General features: G+C 37.7%; 1 protein-coding gene across 1 annotated transcript in view; it reads left to right on the forward strand.

Moving 5' to 3' along the window:
• LOC121638315 (voltage-dependent T-type calcium channel subunit alpha-1I-like) overlaps positions 1-21948 on the forward strand; it is a 275523-nt gene extending 253575 nt beyond the window's left edge. Inside the window, exons 34-38 of the mRNA XM_041983021.1 lie at positions 7798-7938; positions 12135-12269; positions 13562-13730; positions 17533-17747; positions 19023-21948. Coding sequence (XP_041838955.1) covers positions 7798-7938; positions 12135-12269; positions 13562-13730; positions 17533-17747; positions 19023-19685 — 1323 coding nt within the window. The 3' untranslated portion in view covers positions 19686-21948. The remainder of the gene's footprint in view (positions 1-7797; positions 7939-12134; positions 12270-13561; positions 13731-17532; positions 17748-19022) is intronic.
• The last annotated feature ends 1823 nt before the right edge of the window (positions 21949-23771 follow it).

Here is a 23771-nt window from a genome sequence, read left to right on the forward strand (position 1 = left end):
TTTGGTTTCTGTGGTTGAATCATGATGCTTGACTTCAATTATAGGGTATCTTGGAATTATGTCCTTGAACAGCTCCTTCTCAGTTTCACTGAAGTTTTTTGACCGCTTCCTTTTCTCTTTCTCCATGTTCAATCAGCGCTCATACTCCTGTTCCAGACATGTGGACTGCAATTATTTATAGTAAGAAAATTCCAGCCCAGGTTTTCATGGCAACCTCACTTTTGCACCATGTGCACATTGTTAACCTGATCCAGCTTCCAACACATGATCTGACTAGTCCTTGATTACCTTAGTCAGAGACTCTGTAGTCTAGAACTACTTAATCTGAGGTTAAATAACAACTCAGAAAGCCACAAGATTAGCATGGATTAAGTTACAACAAGATTAGCTTAGTCCTGGTTTAATTTAAACCCTGAACGTGAAACCGGCCCTAAAGGTTTATTGATTTACAATATTGAGTCATGCTGCCACGAAAAAAGACTTTTTCCTCTCAGAGTTTCTTTTCTAAAAAAGACCACACTCATTCAGTCCTTATTTATTTATTTATTCTAATTTTACCATCATGAAATTCAAAATTTAACATCCTAACTGAGGCCTGTAGGGTCTGAGATGTTCTTGGGTTTGTTGCAGTTTCTCTGAACATTGCATGGTCTGGCACTGAAATATTTACTTTTGGGAAAATAGGCGGCTGTTTTGAATGTTTGTTGACATCAGTGACACCAGCTGACACTGATTATGAAAAATTTTTTCTCACTCAAAGTGTTAAACTTGTAGCCCTTCTCAGGTCGATGGGTATCAGTAATTACCACTCTAAGGTCAACGCCGATGTATTCCCTCCTTGGCAGTGCATTAACACACACCTGAATGTTCCAGATCTGCAAACCGACGAATAATTATTGCGGTGCCCACATCTGCGGATAATCAGTCAACCAAGTGCGTTAGATAAATAGGATCTGGCTGCTATGTACACTCTAAAATCTCCTGGAGTTGTGGTTTTTACAAAATTCTTCTTTTTTCTGGTTTAGTTTTAGTGAAATAAGTGATGACACTAAAATATATCGTATGTTGTGGTTCATCTGAGGTTGTATTTAACTCATTTTAAGACCTGGTATAACCAGATGATTTTTTTTTTTTTTTTTTTTTTTTTTGCTCTAATACAAAAATCCTTAGGACTAAAAGAAAGTTTTTGCCAAACAAAAAGCATTGCATAGTCTATGATTTTATAGTATGCAAGATGATTAGAATATCTTTTTCTGGTTATTTAAGGATTTCATTAAATATGAAATCCTTAAGTCTGGAACTTAAGCCCAGATCCTTAAGTCCAGAACTACATCAAAAATGTAGTTTTAGTGTATTCAGAAAATGAAAGGAAACGTTCTTTCTTGTCCTTAGGGCCTCTAAAAGTGCTTCAAACAAATTGGGACTTCATCCATCTATCTCCCCACAATGTCGCTTCTGACATTTTGGACAACTAATCACCAACCTCTTCACAATCCTACAGTTGTTGCTGCTCAAGCAGTCAGGCTCTATGTGACTGCACAGCAGCTGGAGTTGTTTTTTTTACTGATATAAAATACTGCTGCCCTACTTGCACAAGTACAAGTTATTGATGACCTTTACAAACATACCAGGTACATGCAAAAACACACAAAACACAACACATGACCTACGCCGAAGACCCCTACACATTTGCAAAGATATTAAATGGGGGGCTGTCTCCACTGTTCTAAAAATATCATCACATCAGTGGAGGTGTTGCATGGGTTGCCTTTCATTTCTCAGCTGCCTGATTACTCAAACAGTGAGTCCAGGCTACATTTGTAAAAAAAATATTCATGTTCAATTAGAGTACTTATTGATGATTATTTCTAAAATATTTCAAATAGAAGAAATAAAAAAAAAAAAAAAAATAACAAAGAAAATGTGGAAACAAAAGAGAAGAAGAACAAGACCAATATGAAAACGGAACAATTAACAAATATGGTAAATGGACTTGTACTTATATAGCGCTTATCCAGTCAGTTTAAACACTCAAAGCACTTTCCACTACTTATCACATTCACCCGTTCACACCCCGATAGGCACATCGGGAGGCAACGTGGGGTTAAGTGTCTTGCCCAAGGACACTTCGGCATGTAGTCAGTGGAAGCCTGGAATTGATCCGCCTACCTTCCGGTCAAAAGACGACTGCTCTTCCTCCTGAGCTACAGCAAATAGCAAACAGAACTAAGAGCAAAAGACAAAGGAGAGAGAGGATTGCTTTGGCATTTAACAGAGTGGGAAAACAGAGTGAAAAAGTAATTGTGAAAGCAATGAAGGAGCAAATGGTTAAATCAAGTAATTTCCCTGCCTAAATGAGTCTTTTCACAATGGTGGAATTTTTAACTTCAATTTGGTGGGGAGAGTAACAGCAACAATGTGATTTAATTAGGAGTTACCTCCAAACGCTTGTGGTTGTTGTTTGTTGCTACATAGTTCAATAAACCTCAGAATCCTCTAAAAACATTCATTTTGGATGTTACTGCACAAAGATAGGAATTAGTATTCAAGATAAACAGCTTTTTTAGTTCAATTTTATTGTACTGAAAAGAAGAAAAAAATTGAACAAAACCTTAAGCTTTAATCTTCTATAAGTACACACTATTCTGTTTTACACCATCACAACAGTATAGGTTTTGCTAACTGTCCTACTTGTTTCCACTTGTTAACTGTCCTGTGTGAATGGTGTGTAGTCTTCTTTAAAAGTGCCGGGGCAGTGTGGCTCAGTGGGTAGAGTGGTTGTCTTGTAGCCCAAGAGTTGTCGGTTCAATCCCCGGCCTGTTGAGCTCATGTCAAGGTGTCCCAGAGCAACACACCGCACCCTAAATTGCTCCTGATGGGTCGTGGTTGAGCGCCTTGCATGGCATCTGCCATCAGTGTGTGAATGGGTCAATGTGATACTTGTAAGCACTTTGGGTAATAGAGCTATGTGAATACAGACCATTTACCAAAAGCGAATGAAAATGAATACACAAAGCAACGGCAGCAGTTCATAAAGCTGAGAGTAACTGCATGTAGAGCTGAGTGATTATTTTTTTTTACTCCATGAGAAACTCCTTTCTCTTCTACCAGTCATTTTACCTTTTCTTTAATGTGGAAACACTCATAATAGTAGCTTTACGTTATCTTGGCTGAGATACTTTGCAGTTAAACCCACTCAACGGTATGAAACACACAGTTCTTATTATTGTTTTCTCACTGCTTTGCAGCACCCTTAAATGGCTCAGCAAAGGTTATTTTGTTTTCAACCAAAATAGAATTGAAATTAAATTGCAAACTTAAGATAAATTGCTTCCCAGAAATGTGCTACTTAATCTAAGATCAGGTAAACATTTACTAACAGTATTAATGACTTGTTCACCTCACTAAGTCTATTAATAATATGATGTGCAAAAATCTGATTATGCTCCAACTGTGGATTTTCTCTGAAGGTACTAAAACATGCATGTTAGGTTGACTGGGGATCCTTTATTAATAGTAGGTGTGAGTGTGAGCGTGGACTGCCATGTGCCTTAACTTTGTGATGGATAGGTAACATGTTCGGAGTGGACCCCACCTCTCACCCATGTGGAGAATGTTTAGATTCATCTTGATAATCCAATGCCCTTAAATGGACAAGAAAAGTCAAATATTGTCACTTTAAATTTCACAGTATGATTCTTTGTTCTCTGCTATCAACACAAACTGACCCAGGCTTGAATGGACTGTTGCAGCTTCATTTGATTACTAAAGACTATTGGTCTTTATGCCAATTAATTCCATTTAGTTTAGTTTATTTTTACAACACCATTTTTGCAACAAAAGTGACATCATGACAGGAAGAAAGCAAGCCAGTTCAGTTAAAATTCAATTTATTCAAGTCCAATTCAATCCTTGTCAATTCAGTTATCAAATCTTATTAGTCTAACAACCCCCAAAACATGTTATTCTGCTTAAATACAGTTACAAAAGCTGGTGTGAGATTTCTCTTAGTTTCCCTGTCACCAGCAAACCCTGTTTTCTTGGCAACTGTGCCGTGTGAACCTAATGAACCTAAGCAATCCTTAGTACTTTGGTTTATAGGGAAGGAAATTAACTCTGTCACCCGACTGAAAGAATTACATTGAATCAATGGGAGGGGTGAGCAGGGATGGGGAAACAGTGAGATATGCTGACATTGGAACGGTGTGAAGACAGCAAAATTGTGAGTGGGTGGCAGGCTCTACCACAGGCTCATTGTGTTTATAGCTCATTGTCTGTCAGGCCACTGGTATTTTTAACCAGGAAAGGAGTAAAAAGATAAATGGAAGCAGAGGTATTTTCTTGTACCTTTGAAAGTAGACTGTAATTTTAATCTCCATCCTGATTAGCCAGCAAACAGCTGTCATAGATTGAAAGCTCAAACTTTGACCTGTTCATATTTGCATTCATAGAGAGATTGAATTTCTTTTAAGAAAAAGAAGAAACACCTGGCTCACAGTTATAGCACACAGAATGTCTAAAATAAGAAAAGACAATCAGGAGCTTTGGCCAGAAAAAGGAGGGCACAAACAAATAATTTGTGTGTTTTTACCCAGATCATCAGTTTTTTCATCAATATCAGCTGTATAACTTGATTTGTCAACATCTGATAGTTTTATAGTAGATATTATCACCATGTGATCATGTGTAGATGGTTGGTGAGATGCTGTATGAATTCTGCATTATGATCTAGAACATGGTAGAGATGATGCAGAACAACATATAGATGTTGCATTTACTGACGCTTGGACATCTGATGTTCACTCAAGGAAAGGTCAGTTAACACTAAATATTTGTATGCATTGGCTTGCAGTAAAAACGGGCAAATTTCAGACATTAGTTGTGAATGGTGATTAATCGTTATAATCAATTTTTAAGCTGTAATTAATCTGAATAAAAATTTTAATCAGATTAATTACAGTTTTCAAATTAATCATAATTAATCACCATATGTGACTATGTGTTACACTTGGACTCCAGGAAGACAGGAGGATGTTTAACAGATTTATTAACAGTATGGAATAGTGCAGATACACATACAATTACCAACAGGGACGTGAGGAATCTGGAAACGGAACGGGAGTGAGTCCTTGAGATGTGTGGATTAAGGTCCGACAATGAGTGACTGAACTGGTGGGGTATATAAAGGACTGGGGAACAAGGGAAGACAGGTGTGGCAGGTTGACTAGATTACTGATGAGGATGAGGAACAGGTGTGGAGTGAATGGAGGAGTGGCAGGACAGATTGTAACACTATGTCACATTTTTACTGTATGTTATCTACAGAAAGAGCCAGTGCTACAAATATTTAGTTAACTGATCTTACCTTGGGTGAACGTTAGATGTCCAAAGGTCAGTAAATCCATCATGTATTGTAAAATGAAAGGAGCTAATGCTGAGGCTAGCTGCATCTTCAGCCAAGCCATTATTGCCTCTCCTCTGCCTCCAGGACTCAGTTTGGAGGCGTAAGCAGCAAAGTTTAACAGGTCTTTCAGTCAGAGTTTTCACAGATAGTAGAGGCAACAGACCAAAGCAGCACAGTTACTAAATCAACACAGAAACATTGCTTTTCATGAGCAAAAAGACTGGATGGAAAGATAAACAAAAATAATTGGTTTTGTTGTAGCAGAGCGCTCTTGTGGCTGCGGTGTGTAGTTCACCTGGCAAAGGAGCCAAAAATCAGATGCAGCTAGACCAGATTCAATCTTGAATTTCTTCCTGACCCCTTTTCTTATCTACTTAATGTACAATGAAGGACACAAGTGCCTACAGAATGTGAAAAATAAATACAAAACACTTGTTTATGGAACACACACATTATACAAATATTTCATACACATATTACAATTTCCATTTGGAGATCGTAGAAGTATTTTTTAATTTTATTATTAATGATGTCATGACTAATCGACTAATCGATTTTGACTGGCCTGACTAGTTGACTTTAAAATTCACCTGAAATGTCCTATACTAACAGCACAGGGAAGCAAAGCATAGCATCAGATGTTGATAAAAAAAAAAAAAAATACAAGGGAAAAGAGGAAAAAAGAGTGTCTGTACTTTATCTTTAACAGAACAGCCAAGTAATTATTTTTTCACCTTCATGTGAAGGAAATTAGACATTTTGGAAATAATACTCATCATGTTAAAAAAGTCCAAAGTTGTTTTTTTCTTTTTTTGTTTTTTGTTTTTTGTTTTTTTGTTTTTTTTTTGTTTTGTTTTTGTGCTGTGCTAAATAAAGGTAATCTGTAAACCTTTACTTTTTCCTTACCATACATAACACAAAAATAACAACTATGAATTCCTTACAAAAGCAGATAGAGAAGCAAAGACTACTTAATGATTACTGTGTAATTACAGTTGCTCTGTGAAAGACTCTAGCACCAATACAATAGTGTTTTTGTACAAAACAAAAAAAGGAAAAAAGAAAAAAACACTCTGACCAATTATCTTTAAGAACTGCTTAGTTTTCTCTTTTTTCTTTGTTTCAGAGATGCCTTTCCTTTTGACAAAAATAAATAAAATCCACATCCTGGGACAGTTGCTGTGTTAGAGTGGTCTTCATCTAGTGCTTGTCTGGGATAGATACTGAAATTATGGTATAGTGTTAAAACGGCAATGGAAAATGCAGGTTTGATAGTTGTATAATTATATAAGCTTGATTTGACGAGGGTTGTGGGCACAGTTCAGCACAACCACCAACTCACTGTGTTTTCTCATCACTTAAACCGGTGTGGAGGTTTTTGCTCATGGTAGTGGGCGAGCACTGTCAGACCACAATCTGTGGTTGCCTTCTTCAGCTCACACCATTTAGTAGGAACTTCTGTAGTGTATGGACAGAAACAAGGGGAAACACTTGGGACAGGAGGGAAGAAGCAGTCTGAACATTAAACATGTCAGTAGAAAAAAAATAATAATAATAAATAAAAAATATAAAAAAAAAATAAAAGGATCGCTCAAATAATAAAAACTAGCTTCTAGTGTTGACATCTGTCCTTGTCCCAGCATAAAGCAGGCAAAAGTCAGCAATCTCGGTCTTGCAGCTGCCAGTGGTGACTGACAATAAAATTGGCTTCAACAGATTAATCAAATAAAACATCAGCATGTTATGCAAAAGAAGAAGTAACTGAAAGAAAAACATGAAAGAAGAGGAAGTAGAAGAGTTTACATTTCTGGCTATTGGGAACAATGAAACTGACAAAGAGTCGCTGTGTTGTTGCTGCAAAATGTATGCATCAGGCTGAAGGCACTAGTGTGTGAATGAATTGAAAAGGAGGCATGGGGATGGATGAAATATTCAGATAGTGTGAGAGACTGAAAACATTACAAAAAAAATAAGATTTTGAGCCAGAAGAAAAGGAAGAGCATCAATAGTAAACTAGATGATAGAAAAACCAGAGACCAGATTGACTTTGACAATTTGTTTGCAGTATGTTTCCCCAGTCTTGATTATTTACCTTTCCCAACAACTTCACAGTGACTGGTTTATATGTTGCATGTACAGCAGTGACAAGTCAAATGATTAATTCTTTTTTGAAATGAATTCTCAACCTGGAGAATATTAAATGAGGCAATCTTCTTTCACTACTAGATAAGAAGTAAGATACAATAAAAATGAAAATAGCAAAAAAAATTATAAACACAGTCCAATCTAATTACCATTGTGACAATCAATGAACATTATACTATTGCAGTATCAACTGTGCTTTCTTGAAGTCTAAAAGGTCAATGCAGTGTTTTCATGTGTGTGTGCTGCAGGAGAGCCAGTGGCTGGACAGTGTGTCTCTGCTGATTAAGGACTCATTGGAGGGGGACATGATTGACAACCTCTCTGGCTCAGTTTTTCACCACTACTGCTCTTCTCCTGTGTGCAAGGACTGCAAGAGCCACCCACAAGAGGTGAGTGTTGGGCATACAAACACCCTCCCTCTCTCTGTTGCTATCAGGCACAGGAACTATAAATAACCACCTCATTTTGTTGACCCTGAGGAAGACTGATATGGTGGATTGTTTTTAGTCATGCAGCCATGTTAAAAAAAACCTTTCTATCCTTTTGGCTGTTTAGAGAGTCTTGTTTATTGATTTATTTCCTTTTGGTAAAGGTACAGAAAATCAGTTATTAAATAAGGTTTGGCACACAATAAGTCAGTAAATCAAGCAATAATGTTAGGTAAAACAAAAAGACAAAGGTAGGTGTGATTACAGTTGTACAGTCTGCACAATTTCACCCAAATACAGTGTCACTGCACAAGTTACATATTGTGATTTCTGCCCTCATGCACATATACAGTACATGTATGTATAATGCATGCAAAAGAACATTACCTTATGTGTTTTTCTGGCTGATCTGCAATGTTAAAAATATGTAATATCATCTTAAATATTAGCCAAAGATTAACAAAAACAAAAAGTATATATGAGCACAGTTTTGTATTTTCCTGCAGGAGGAACTTGTTTTACCCAGTAGTCTCAAACTTTTACTTGAGGCTTTTTCAGCAACCTGATCACTTTTACATCATAGTTCCTGGGAAAAAAAGGGTTCAAACACTAATAATTCACTATGAAATTAGCTCAAGTCTTAAAAAAAACATGTTTGAATAAATCCAGTGTGTGTAAAATGCACACCACTTTGTAGACTAAATGTGTTTGTGGCCATTAGCCACTGGGTTGTATAGGATTACATTTCTGTGTGGAACTGAAGAAACACTCTACACATGAATGTGGATCTTTCTTTGGCCAAATGCAATCAGTATGTAACACAAAAACTTAGAAACACTCCATGTATCAACCCTATAAATGTATTCAACACCTACCAAGAGACACATCCGCACCCTCCAGTCAACACAAGATCAAGCCTCACCGAGGATCCAAACAATCTCAGTTTCCCCAGGCTGCAGCAGTTCTCTGAAAATATTGTTTATTCATCCATATATCCACAGGGAAAGCCATCATACACAAAAAATAAACATGTATTAACAGTATGAAACATACATGATGTGAAGCTGTGGGATTTGATGTATTTAAATAACCTCTAATGTAAAATTATATGAAATGTCATTTAAAAAAATGAATACATAAATGTATAAATCTATAGCGGTGTTACATTTTGGTTATGCAACTATATGTAAATGAATTCATTGAATCCGCTCAATTCATGTCAACTGTTTGAATAAATGTATTAAAAATATCTTGCTGTTTATAGATTTAGAATATGTTTCCGTCAAATATATTTGAATTTGGTCAATTAACCCCTCAAATTATTTCTTATCCCTTATGTTTCACAATACATGTTCTTTAAAATTTATGGTTTAATTTTCATCTGGTTTTATTCCATTCAGAATAATAACAGATAATGTGAAAATTTTGCTTTTTTTTCTATAATAGTGGAAACATCCACACCAAGTATTGCAGAGCTTAGCTGTCAGAAAATGCACTGCATTTTCTCAGTACAATCACTCCATGTCTCACTTCAGGTCTGTCACACTTTTCACCTCCAAATGATACTTAGTACACATTCTTATGCCATGTGCACTACAGTTTAATCATGATACACACAGATGTGAACTGAGCTGTCTTTTACATGATGCACTTGTGACTGTGTATTTCTCTATCTGGTCATGTGGCAAGTGAAGTGTATGTGCTTCATTGCATGAGTCATAGAGGCTTGTTTTCAATGTGCTTTAAATATTATGTTCCATGTGAAGAGGTGTGACCTAAGCGGATAGGTTCCCCATGCATATTTTGCAAATGCATATGAAAGATCCTTCTCTTCATTCATCTTGAGTGAATGTAGCCTTGACCAGGAGGAGTTGAAGTCGTTAGGCATTCATTAGGTATTTCGACCTTGACGGCAACAACCTCTCGATGAAGGGTCAGTGGTAGCCAAGTCACTGCCCATCTTTCCCACTTGGTTCCCAACTAACAAGAGGCTCTTTCTGCTGCCTCCTCCATCCTTCCACATACTGTCTTCCTCTTGTTCCCTGTTACTCCTACAGCTGTGAGCAATTGCCCATAATAACTGTGCTGGGAATCCTCTACAGCCAACCTCAACTGGGAACAGCCATGCTTTCCATCCCCCCTTCCTACACTTGTGCAGAAGGTCTTGGTATTTGGCACTTTTCCTTTCGAAGGACTGTTCAAACCCCTCTTCCCATGGGACTGTAAGTTCTATGAGGATGGATTTCTTCTGCTTCTTCGAACCACAGCAACGAATCCAGCCTCAGAGTTTTCTGGACAATCTAGGAGAATTGCAGCCTTCCTCCTGCCTTCATTTCCTACAATTAGGCTTCTTGTAGCAAGACGTTTCTTGGTGCTGCTGTCGTTGGCTTTTCCCCCTCCCCTACAAACAGGATTGATAGAGTTTTCTTAGGTGCTTAGTGATTTTTCTTCCTTTCCTGCTCTAGGGTGTTAGCTAGTGTCAGAAGCACCTTGTCATCTGTGTCTGTCCTGGCTGAGTACTGTTTTACACCCAGTCAAGATGTGAGCCCTAGTTCCTCTCTCCCCACAAAGCTAAATGATATAAATAATGATATAACGATTACTTCATCTGGATCTCAGTAATGAGACATTTACAGTTAATGCTCTCTGATATAAAAAAGACACATTTTTAGTGTAGTCCCATCATCAGCTTTTGGTTCCTCCATTTTGTCAACAGAGAAAACATCTATAATTTTTAATATTTTTGAATCTTTAACACTAGAACCGCCAAGGGGGTAAGTTTTACCTCCTTGGTTTTTCAAACACTTGTATCTCTGTTAAAATAAAATCCCTATTTCTCTCAATTCATGACTTTTCCTGAAATGGGTCCAGTAAACAGTGAATTTTGGTGAGTGTGTGATCACAAGAAAAAGAAATCTGAGCATATATACCTAGAACCGCCAAGGAGGTAATTTCTACCGTCTAATTTAATACACTGTGTTAAGCTGTCAGATGTTTTCACGCCATGCCCATTCGCGTCACTCCTGGTTGCTTAGTAACGCACGTGAGTTTGACAGCTATCAGAGAGAGAGTAATAGGGTTTTATAATCGTTTAGGGTAATCTAGTGCTAAATTTGACAAACGGATAAATACAATAGATGGATGAATGCCAAAGAAGTTTGGTTATTATTCCAAGACCTGAGTGACGGAGAGTCGGAGGGAGGAGAAGTAACTCTGAATGTGGGTGTGGAGGATTCTGACGAGACGGTGGAGGAATCGGTGGGGGGAGAAAGTGATGATCTGTCATTTTTACCCGGTAATGAATCATTTAGTGAGGATGACCTGATGAAAGATCACAGACCAAGGAAAAGGTCCCAGCTTTTTGTCACAACTGAGGAGTCACCCACCACACATACTCAGCCCTGGTAGCTGACGGGCCTGCAGGCGGGGATCGGCCCATGCAAAGGACACAAGCGGTCTGCGGCGACGTAGGATACCCACCTGACACATCTTGAAACATGACCAAGGATTCAGACGCACGCGCAAGTCAGAGGGCTTGCAGCAACGTTTATTTATACTATCTTCTTCTAAAATGAACTAAAATATTGAAATTTGTTATTTTGTTATTTATGCTGTTTTGACTGTTTAGCTATTTTTTTAAGCTAAACAGTCAAGTTTAAGTTTCATTATAACTATTAAAATAATAAATGTAAATGAACAACTTCAGTGTATCTTTGCGTTATTTGTGCTGTTGCAGCAGGGGGTGGTAAAAATTACCCTACTCTGTGGTTCTAGGAATATTGGAATATTGGCAGTTCTAGTGTTAATGGCACATCTTTAGATATGACGCAATAGGCTCATAACTCAAATATGGAGCATTTAACTGAAATTCTATTTCATTCAAAGTTCTTGTATGTTGTGAATCAAAACAATAAGTCACTTTCTTTTTAGGTTTTGACTGTAGTAATTGTTAATGTTTCTACACAGACACACACAAAAAAAGCTTTTGTTCCAAAATTTTCTGAGAAAATTCAGTACTTCCCTAATAATACCCTACATCCGTCAACCACATCCAAATCAGGTTTCTGCCTTTTTTTTTTTTCCTTTTTTTTTTCCACAGATGTTCTGCTGATAAATTTTGCACCAGTCTGACTGGCTGCTGTGTGTTTGTGAAACAGATTCGACTGGCAGAGGTAGAGCAGGCGTCACTGATGTCGGAGCAGCTGTCAGACAAATCTTCATCTCCAGCTCTGCCTGATGACCTCAGCCTGGATGAACACAGCAGCTACCAGCTGCTTGTCAGAGGCAGTCAGGTATGCTCACTCACTCATTCAGTTGCAGCAGAGTTTCGGTACCTACTCAGCTCACTAGGATTACTTGACAGGCTTTGCATGTGAAGCCCATCTGAGAATACCTGCACTTTCTCTGCAATTTTGCACAAACACCCACCACTCTGGCCTCTCTGCACTGTCGACACCATCCGCTCTGCAGCTGCCTCCTCTACCCCTCCCTCTCCTGCTGCTCCTTGAAACACGACAGAGGCTGTGAGAGAGTAAATAACACAAAGCTAGTGGGGGGAAGTGAAATGCTACACAAATCTATTGTAAACATATTAAGGGTTGAGATAGAGCGAAATCCTGGATGATTTTGAAAGTCTAGCCAGACATATTTTCCTTGCTTTCTAAAAGAGGACATGCTTGGGTAAAAGAGAATGCATGGTCCTCCTAATTCACTTTTTTTGGTAACCTTTTAATGTCTCATGTATCATATTTGATACTTATAGTTTCTGTAAACTTTTACATGATTTTATGGTAAAAACTTGGCTCAAAACCATGTTGTACACAATCTGATACTTGTCTTTTGCCCCCTGGTGAATACAATAATACATTAATGCACTACAATAATTTGGACATATAACATGGCAGTAAATGGTAAACATATATTTTTTTATTTTTTTACATTTTATTTAAAGGCCAAATAAAGCCTTCTAAAAAATTTGACTTTGCGCTCCATTTTTAAGATGCATTTAAAGTTATATATTCACAAGCATGAAGGGTATACTACATGTTTTTCAGGCTTTTTTGAGTTACAAATCATTAAATTACACCCTTGTTTCCCTCATGTTTAAAATAGCTGCCTCCCACTATGTTTTCAGTGCATATGGACTGGATTGTGTCAGTGTGTCCTTCATATCTATATCTTCAGATGAACACTTCATAGCAGTTCCACTTGGCCTGTTTCATTACCACAATATGGATGACAAGTTCATTTGATCAAGTTTAGAACAAACAGCAACCAAGCAATTTGATGCTTTGAGAACTGCAGTTATTTTCTTGTTACCACATCCAATTCTAAATCAGACTTGCAGAGATGGATAAAGGAGGGGGCATGATGAGGGAGCTTTTTTAAATTGGAAACAAATTGATTTCCATTATGATAAGGGGAAATGAAAGGCTTCAGTTTGATATCTTTCCTGCTCCAGTGAACATCAGCACACCTGGATATTGTGCCTACTCTGTCTGCATCTCTGTATCTTCTCTCGCCTACTTGTTCACTGACTTCTGTGTCTTCTATTTCTCCCCTAATTTTCCCATCTCACTCTAAGAGAGGCAGCAGTGATTCCCACAGTTCAGAGGAGTTGCACACCCAAGGAGGCTACAGAGGGCTCCATCCCTCCAGCTCAGGTAGTGAGGGTGGTGAATTGTTTGAAGAGGCCATCCATCCTCAGCTTCATCCTCTTTCACAGAGGCAGGAAAGCCCTGCACATGACAAAGGTACTGAAGTAACTGCACTGGTAACACAGCGTCCAACATACAGTATTTTATTATGATTTTAATCCATTGTGAATTAAGCCATGATACATTTGTCCTCAGTGCACCAACTATTCATAATTGATATCACAGGCAAGTGTATTTACGTGTACCCCAAATAAACACCCTCATAGTTATAATTTATTATCTTCCAAAAATAATTTGTTTAGTTTTTAATGATAGCTATTAAATGTAAGTTCATTACATAGCTTTTCATATTGGGCCAGGATTGCAATAAAACAACAAAATTGAACACAACAACCCATTTTCACTTCACTTGGTCAGGGGCTCTTGGTGTGACACCCAGAACAGACCTTTGACATTTTTGGACTGCGTATTTTCCTGCTGTTGGCATTATTTGCACAGTGTACTTCACTGTGGTAATCTAGAGAAAGGAGGCTAATGTTCCAGTAATTTTCATACCCCATTCAGTAGTGTTTTCCTAACACCATAGTTTGTTGCCCACCCCAACTAAAATAAAAATAAAAATAGAAAATAATAAACAGTTACAATTCAGCAACAAGGAAACAAAGAAACAGAATGGGGAAACTAAAATAGTGCGTTTCTACTTAATATATTACTTATTTAATTGTCCATTTGGAAACAGTTCAGCTTCTGTGTTAAACAGCCAGGTATGTTAAACATACCATGTGTTGTGCACAGCCATTATGGATAGATATTTCAGCAAAGAGGCTTTTTTAAATATTTTTTATAATCCTATTCACTCTCACTGTTGCTGGTTTCAGGCTGGTCCACAGACTTGGAGTCAGTAACAGTAAATGTGTATAAACAAAAGGTGGAAAAGTAAAATACCGCTTGTTGTAAATGAAGTAAATCTCCACAACAAAGGGAAGGATAATAGAAGATACAGAATTTCTTTGCTTTCATCTTTAGTTTTGACCTTGACACCAACATGCTTGTAAAAATAAATAGACTACACAGCCCAGTATAACTAAAAGGTGATGAGAGCAAATGTTTCTGTGGCATATATTACCACTCCAAAGAACTTTCTTCCTCTTAGCATGAGCTTGCAAATGTTTTTCCTCTTGTTTTAGTCATTCAAATTAAAACCTTCACTGAAGATCTGCACCACAGCAGTGCGGTGGTGTTGAAGCAAGAAGGTCGCTGGTTCCAGCCTCAGCTGGGGGTTCAAACAGTGGCCTAATCTCCCCATGTACGCGTAGATCTCTGTATATTCTGGCTTCCTCACACCGTCCTAAGACATGCATGTTAGGTTAATTGGTCACTCTAGATTTTCCAAGGAGTGAATGTGATCAGTGGTTGTATGTCTCTGTGTTGGACTGATGGACTAGCGACCTGTCCAGGGTGTACCCTGCCTTTCATCTGCTAATTAGGCAAGACAGGCTCCAACCCCCTGTGAACCTCAATTAGACTAAGCTGTATAGAAAATGACATGCAAAAACGTCATGTGCTCTTTTTTTTCATCATAGGCTCTTTGTTGCACAGTGTTGATCCATTTTATGTGAGATGTGACAGCTTTCTGAGGGGGTTACATGCTGCAAAGCTTTCTGAGTAAACTGAACTGAAGGTTCTGATGTTGTGAAAACCTAAATTTAAGGGTGTAAAATTTTAAATTTAACAAAGTTAGGATAGCTAGTCAGTTCTGCTTGTCTTTGAACTGAAATAACTCATGTTGTTTAGTTGAAATATCTTTGAAAAAGTTGAAGAAACTTGTGTTACAAGCTGCCTAATTTAATTGTGTGAGTAAATCTGTCCAGTTCTATATATTTTAATTTACAATCTTGATGTAGGTTTACACAACAGGATTTTTGTGTAATTACTCAAAAATGCTTTGCAGTTAATTACCTTACTGTTTTTTTTGTTGTTGTTGTTGTTTTTTTGTTGATTTTTTTTTAGTTTGTTTTTTCATACAACTTTTTAAAACCCTTTTTTTGCAGTTAGGGTTCTGCAGAGCAAATAACGAGTTCTGTTGTGGTTTTCCAGCAAATAAATGTGATGCCGTTCATAAGTTTATAAAAAAAAGGAAAAAAGACATTTAAATGTAGTATCTTAATACATAGTTCAGAATTTAAATTGATTTATCATAGATTCCCATTAGATTCTTCACCACATACAGGAAGTGGTCAGAGAATGCTGACTGAAGAGTAAAATGACCTTTCTCTCTGGCCTGTAAATTGTAAGCACAAATCTTGTTTTGTTTTGTTTTTTTTTGTTATATTCTGATTTTTGATAAATATGATCTTGAATAATTTGTGATATGTACTTAGACTGTCAGCATGGTTTAAAATAATTTAAACTGATGTTTTTAAGTAATATGCCATGGTGAAAACAGACCTAAAGCAGTCTATTACATGCATCGGTTCTAACCTTTCTGTAAGGAGATAATGAGCACTTGGATCAAATCCAATTAATGTTTAGTGTAGACAAATTATTGGATTACCCTGCACTGAGGGTCTTAAAAAGCCTTTCTGGCAAGTGAGTGTTCAAAAACGTAACTCCAGAAATGTGTAACTTGTAAAATTAAATTAAATTAAATTAAATTAAATTAAATTAAATTAAATTAAATTAAATTAAATTAAATTAAATTTCTATATACATATTTTAATTTATTGAATTCTATAAAGTTTGTTTTACAATAAAAGACAGAAAATATCAAATGATTAAAGTTAGCATAGATCTTTCTATGTAATGAAAAATAATTAATTCTGTAATAAAAAAAAAAGAAATCATAATAATAAAACTAATGAAAAATTAATTAAAGATGTCGGTATTTAACTGTTAAATGAGCCTTGTTGTTTGTATTAACACATCTTAGACAAGCTGAGATTGGAAAAAAAATGCTAGAATAGTAAACAGTGCTAAAACAAAAGAGCTGGAGGAATCTAATGTGGCTAGTTGGCAGCAGATCAGTGCTGTAATGGATATAAAAAGAGCACATTTGTTATGCCCTCATTAAAAAGTCCCTTCACTAAAGCATCCTCTTCCACAAGGAGAAGAGCCCCTGACCTGGATGAATGAAAAACTGTTTCAGAATGCTGCTTGATGTAAAAGTTTGAATATTTCATTATCAACAATACACAATAACATCACACGATTCTAACAATCTAGAGACATCTCTGTGCAAAAGTTCTTAAAATCAGTATTATGCCCCCATGACTCTAAGGCCTTCAGATGACACTGCATTAAACCTGTCATGATTATCTCATGAAAATCATCACCAGAAATCACACTCTCTGAGCACAGTTTACCATCGAGGCTACTAAACCACATACATGGTCTATAACAACAGCATTGCTTTGTAGTAGAAGAGTCCAGGTGATGGATGGCCTGCCAGTCATTAAGACTTTTGACACATTTAAATACATTTGGTAGGACTATTCAATAGGACTGTTGAACAGGTACAATCCTATCAGACAGTAGTGGGACAGTATTCCTCTCCCAAAGGTCCCACAGCTGGTTTCCTCTGTCCCAGATGTTTACAGACTGTTGTTAAAGAAGAGCAGATGCTACAAGATGCTAAACATGACCATGTTCTGGTTTTGTTTGTTTGTTTCTTCCTTTTATTTTTGTTGATGTGTTGCTACTATTTGTGATTAAACATTAGTCTCACTTTTAAAAAAATTATGTTTCCTTTGTTCTGCCGTAAATAAAATATTGTGTTATTGGATTCACATATCATTGGGGTTGTACTGTAACATGATTAGATACACTATAAAATAATAATTTAAAAAAATGAACAATTGTCTGTACAAAGCTGTACTAAACTGTAATTTCCTTGTTTCAGACAGCGATGGAGGAAGTTGCAGTGGAACTGTTGGTGTGCCCCGACCCATATTTCAACTACCAGCAGACTTCTTCCACCCTGCTGCTGCAGCTCATTCAGACAGTCCTGGAGACAGTGTCAGCCAAGGAGACAGAGGGCCTTCCAGGTTGGCTTCTCCAGCCTCCTGGGCCTCCCTCCGCTCACCTGGTGCCAACAGTAGGCCACTGAGCTCTCAGGTATAATGTCCAGATGGATGGATCAGTTTGTGTCTAAATGGCTGGATAGACAATAAAAGGAAAATTGACATCAATATATTTCACATAATATAACCATAAGCACACACAACCAGATGGAATATGCCAAAAGACAAAACCTGTGAGCCAAAATACGGAGATCTAGAAGTCTGACACTGTGGTATATCTTCCTGTATGGCGACACACAGAACCAAGACACTAATTACTGACACAAAAAATAATATTTTATTGACATTACAGTAAAATGGTTAAGTACCTGAAGTACAACCTACCATTACGATGAAAGTATTTAATACTATAAGAAGTCAACTGCTTGTGCTGTGATAAAATGTGAAATAAAAAGTTCATGAGCAGCCTATTAAGAAACTAAATATGTGGTGTTAACTACATGTGTAACTTCCCATCCTCCACTGATGATGTAATGTAGTTTTAAACTCAGGTTATTTGATGATAGTTAAAGCTAATGCCCCTCCATTCTGAAACTAACACCTCCTCTCTGTTGGCTTCTGCGTGGAAGAATAAAAAGGACCCTTCTTTTGAGTTCTCTTTCCTTTTTGCAACCATGGAAACAGATTTTTCCTTTCTCCCGTACCTGCGTGGTTTGTTTAGCCTGTGCCTGAGTGCCTCTGTGATCCTCAGCTGCTACAGTAATGCTCTGCGGCACTCTGCTAATTAGCCTAGCCAGCCCGGAGCCTGATACTGATGCTGTGCACACTGTTGTTCTTGGCTCAGGCTCTTCACAGTCCCTCATGTTGCTTTTCTTCTGTTTCCTTTATCTCTTTCTCTCTTGGGCGATCCGTCTTTCTGTACCACTCCTCACGGTCTTCTGTCTTTTGGTTCATATTGTCTTAGAAATATTCTTGAGAACATCTGAGTAATAGCCTTTTTTCATGATGTAACTGACTGCTGGTTGGTTATTTCATTAAAGTAACAGAACTCAATCACTCAGCCACTGTTGCTCCTCACAGCACCATTCAGGCATTCCTACCACAGTGACTACTACAGCCACATTGTGCACGCTCTTCCGGACTTGAAGGTTTTGTGACACTTTCAGTTATGGAGATAGTTGTCAATTCCAGAAAGTCATTATCTTTCTTTTTACCTGAGTTCAGAACCTCTTTTAAGTCATCTAATTATGTTTGGGAAAATCATGGCGTTATAAAAGTTTAGACAGAGCTTTGATTTATCAGTTGATTTTCTCTTTCACAGCTGATTTAGATTTAGATATTTACATGATCATTCTTTGTGTCTGTCCAGCACCCATCCCACAGTGACTCATCTTTGGCCAGTTCAGAGGGAAGTCTGCAGACCACACTTGAAGAAGGACTTAGCTTCAGTGTTTCTCCTTCTCAAGACTTGGCTCTCCCTATGCCTCATCCCTGCCCAATTTCCAGCCATACCTCGCACCCCCGTGGATCGCCTTCAGCAGACCTGGGTCAGCCTTCGCTAAAGAGGCGCAGTACTGTTCTTAACCTCCAAGCTACTCAAAGGCACCAGAGGAACCAGAGCAGCAGCAGCAGAGGTGGCAGCACCGGCCCAGGCTGCCCCCAACAGGACTCCATGGACCCTTCAGATGAGGAAGTAAGCACAGGGACAGGAAGGGAGGGGTACCGCCAAGCCCAAAACAGCGAACATTTGTCTGAAACACTAAACAGCCTCTCCTTGACATCTCTGCTCACTCCAGACTCACTGGCACCAACGATGAAGAAATGTAACAGCACAGGCTCTCTAGACCAGTCTAATCGATCTGCTCAGAGTAAAGATGGCTGTCACTTCTATGGCGTAGATGCTCATGGTTTCTTGTCTAACCCTTGGATGGAGGGACGGGAAAGAGCTGCAGAAGAAGACAGTGAGATGACAAGCTTGAACATGAAAAGCAACAATCAGCCAACAGACACAAGCTCCAGGAAAAAAAGATGAAACACTTGTTGCCTCTCTGCAGTGGAACTGTAACCCTTTGCATTTCTTGACATTGAACAGAACATGGAGAGACTCCTAAATACATCCTGTGAAACAATCCTTAAATTCTCTCTCTTCGTTCAGTCTTGTGTTCTCTCAATTTACTCCTCAAATTTGGCTGCTTGGCTCAAGTCATTTCTCACAGTTGCTTCTTGGCACCCTTTTTGCATAGGATGCAACTGTTCTGACAGGTGTTAACAGTAACCTCAAGGGGTTTAGCCTTTGAGCACAACCAGGATTCGGCCTTGGAAAATGTGGCAGTTCTGGATTTTGTATGTAAACTATCATTACAAAATATTCAGGAAGCTATTAGAAAGATAAGCCTGAAAAAAAATTAGTGAGTGATAAACATCACTATTCAGTTAGATGAAACAGGGCTTGCTTGACCTAATGTGCCCACAACCTTCGTGCAAAAACAACACAGCCAGTAATGGACAGACAGCAAACGCTGAAGCTTGGAAAGAACTGAACTTTGTACAGTTAGTCTTTTCTCTTTTGTAATATCCATCAATAATGGTAGCATCGCCCTCTTCCATCTTTAGCAAATGTGGTGGGTAATGAGAAATTGGAAGAACATATATTCTGTCTTTTTGTTTGTTTTTGTTGACAAGTCTGTCTCTATCTGTGAGAAAGAAGGAGACAAGGACGAGCAGGAAGCTTAGTTCTTATAAAAATTAACAAAGCACCTCTTTGAAGAAAAATAAGAGTATGTAACTGCTGCTGAGAAAACATGTGGGTAGTTAGTGGAAACATGCAGCCTCTCCTAGAGTGGACTGTTTTTTACTTCCTGCATACATGTGGAAGGGCTAAAGTGTATTAAATGCAGACCTGGGCCAAATAATACATCCTATAATGATGTTTGGCTACACATAAAATCTTTGTAAGGCACTCACATTTCTTTAAAATATACAATAATAATACACAGGTGCATTATTGACATGATTTGCATATCAGAACTGAAAGTCAGAAATAAGAAAAAATAAATATGAATAATTGTCTGAAATTTTTCTGATCCAGAGCCAACATCTGAGATCAGGATAATAAACACATCAAAACTTATTACCTGCTTTTATGCTTACCTAAGGACAGGAGACACTTTCTAAGGCACAGGGGAAACTTGCCTTATCGATAATTTTAAACATGATTTCTCTTTCTGAAGCAGCAGACTTGGCCTATTTCCAACAGTAACCCATCTTCTCTTTTATTAGACTTTCTGGAACAAGCCCTTGTTTAGTGCCCTGTGCCAGCATTACAGCAATTGCATTGTTATTAAAGAGTTTATGGCCTTCAAAGATGTATCAGCACCATTATTCAGTCCTAAAGATAAAAGATTATTATAGGCTTTTGCTGTTCTTTGGGCCATGCGTAGCGCTTTGAACCAAACAGAACCATGTTAAACATAGCTTTTACCTGCCCCTGAATGGAATATAACTGAACAACTATCAAGATACAAGAGCAGGATTGCCCAACTAATGAGGATATATATATGCAGAAGACACAAATATGCTTGTAGTTGAGTCTAAGTACTCATGAAGTCCCAAAACAATTTGACCCAGGTCTGCTTGAGTGTAGCAAGATGTTAAAAAAATACTGCATTATGGCAAGCAATGTGGTTAAAATTGATGTAGTGTATAACTTTGAGCAATTGTTCTGAAAACTAGTGACGATCCTTCATATCTTAGAATACAGTTGTACCATAATCATATACAACACACAGACACACAAACAGCCACACGTATCATACCAAGATGTTGATGTCAAAACACTACAGGATATTTCTTTAGCTGTTTGAGATGAGAAAAAAAACTCAGTCTTTTTCTCTATTTGCATCACTTTTCACTTGTATTACCTTCCTATTCAAGGAAGCTGGAGTATTAAATAACTATTGACTACCCCACCTCTATTTGAGATATGCAATATGGTGCAGTAGATGTACACTTAGATGTATGAGACTTGTAAAGATAGGCAATATGGTGAGAGAAGATTATATTTATGATTATATTTATGAATTCATGTATAAAATGTCACAAAGATTTGAAGGTCACTGAAAGTATGATGATATATTCATGTATTCCAAAGTGTGTGTTCCCTTTTTTCCCCATCTCCTCGACCCCATTTTCTTTTTTCAAAGTGCATGTTTTTATTTTTTTTTGTTTTGTATTTTTTATTTTGTGTTTTCTTAAATGTCATTCTTGTGTCATATAAAAAAGAGATAGCTTTTCAACAGCTTCTGTGTCCTGAGCTTCTTTCATAATGTTGTTATATGTGTATCTTAAATCTTTCTTCTTTGTTTTGTTTTTTAAGGCTGTAAAGTGGTCTCAGCTGTATTTACAGATTGACATTTATTTTGCTTGAAACTGTTTGGTTTCAATAACTGCTAAAATAATCTCTCGAAGTAATTAAGTAATTAACCTAAATAAAAGACTATTTTTAAAACATCTTATAGTTAAAAATAAAATTGATTTTTCACAAGATGTAACTTAAATTTGACAGATGGTACTGGACCAACAGATGTCTACAAAGAGGATTGTGCTCTCTTCTTAGGTTTATGGAAGATATGCAGCTTTTTGTGACAAAACCCGAAGGATCCGAGCTTTTCCAAAGTCTGCCCTTTCTACGGTGGCCGGGAAGGACAAAACAATATTCTAGTAATCTAGTAAAACATGTTTACATTTTTGCAATACACATTTGCATCCACTGCAACACTTTTACATTGTCATGATGTACATGTACATAATTGAAACCATATTTACATTTACAAAACAAAAGTCCAATGCCAAAGCACTGTTACTGAGGGCTAAACAACTTTACATTCCAGAAAAAACACCTGTACAAAACATGAAACACTTTTACAATCTTTGATGCAAATTTGTGCAGCTGCAAAACATTTTTACCAAGAAAAAAACAGCCTTACATATAAGTGTTTTCAAGACTTTGTTCGTCTTCTAAGGCATAAGTGCAGAGGGCTCCCTGTGGTCACAGATTCTGATGGGTCACAAACTTTGCTGAAACACCTATCTTTGTAATTGTGTTTCCTGAACTTGTTAAAGTGTTTCGGTAAACTTGTAAAAGTGTTTCACATTTTGTACACCTGTTTTATATGAAATGTAAAGATGTTTATCCCTTGGTAAAAGTGTTTCGCCATTGTACTTTAGATGTAAATTTGTATTGCAAACATGTAAAAGTATTTCACTCGATATAATATTGTGTTGCACTTTCCGGCCACCATTCCCCCTCTTCATTCATTACTTTGAATGAGGTGTAGAGTGGTCCTCTACTTCCTAACATGCCCCACAGCTGTCATTTCTGCAGATAGTTACATTGACAGTCTGAGGTGCATAGATTTAAGAGAAAAGGCTAGAGTATAGTCCTCCTGTGGTGCTGACCAGATTCTCAGACACACAACCCTTCAGTCTCACAAACTGTGGTCTGTGTGTCAGATAGTCAATAATCCAGGTGGTTGTGGAGGCATCCACCTCTAGTTGCTGGAGCTTCTCACATTGCAGGCTGAGCTCTATTTAAAGCACTGGAAAAATCAAAGAAAATGATTCTCATAGTGCTGCTTGCTTTGTTGAGATGAGAGTGGACTCATTCAAGCAGATATGACATCTTACACACCAAGCTCAGGATGATGTGCAAACTATATTGAGTGCTAAAAGGCGTTCACTTTGCAGGTTAACCAACAACATTCTCTCCAGGACTTTCATAATGTGAGATCTTAGAGCAACTGGGCTGTTGTTACTGGAGTCAGATAAGTGAGTTAAGGTTTATTATGTGCTGTTGAATCCCAGCTACAGCTTTTTCACACAGGTCTTGGGGCCCCAGGGATGTGACCATCTGGACTTGTAGTCTTAGTCTTGACTCTGTCCAGCTGCCTCTTCACCGGACTGTTGGATACAGACAACCTAAAGGGAGAGGCAGATGAGGTTTCGGTACTGATGTGGGTGAAAATGATGATGAGTCTGTGGTAAGGTCCACTGGCTGTGTAAAGACTTTCATCAGTCGGATCCTCTGTCACCTTTAAGCATGCAGACTTTTTCATCTCAG

This window comes from Melanotaenia boesemani, chromosome 4 (assembly GCF_017639745.1).
Source record: "Melanotaenia boesemani isolate fMelBoe1 chromosome 4, fMelBoe1.pri, whole genome shotgun sequence".
NCBI classification, from domain to species: domain Eukaryota; kingdom Metazoa; phylum Chordata; class Actinopteri; order Atheriniformes; family Melanotaeniidae; genus Melanotaenia; species Melanotaenia boesemani.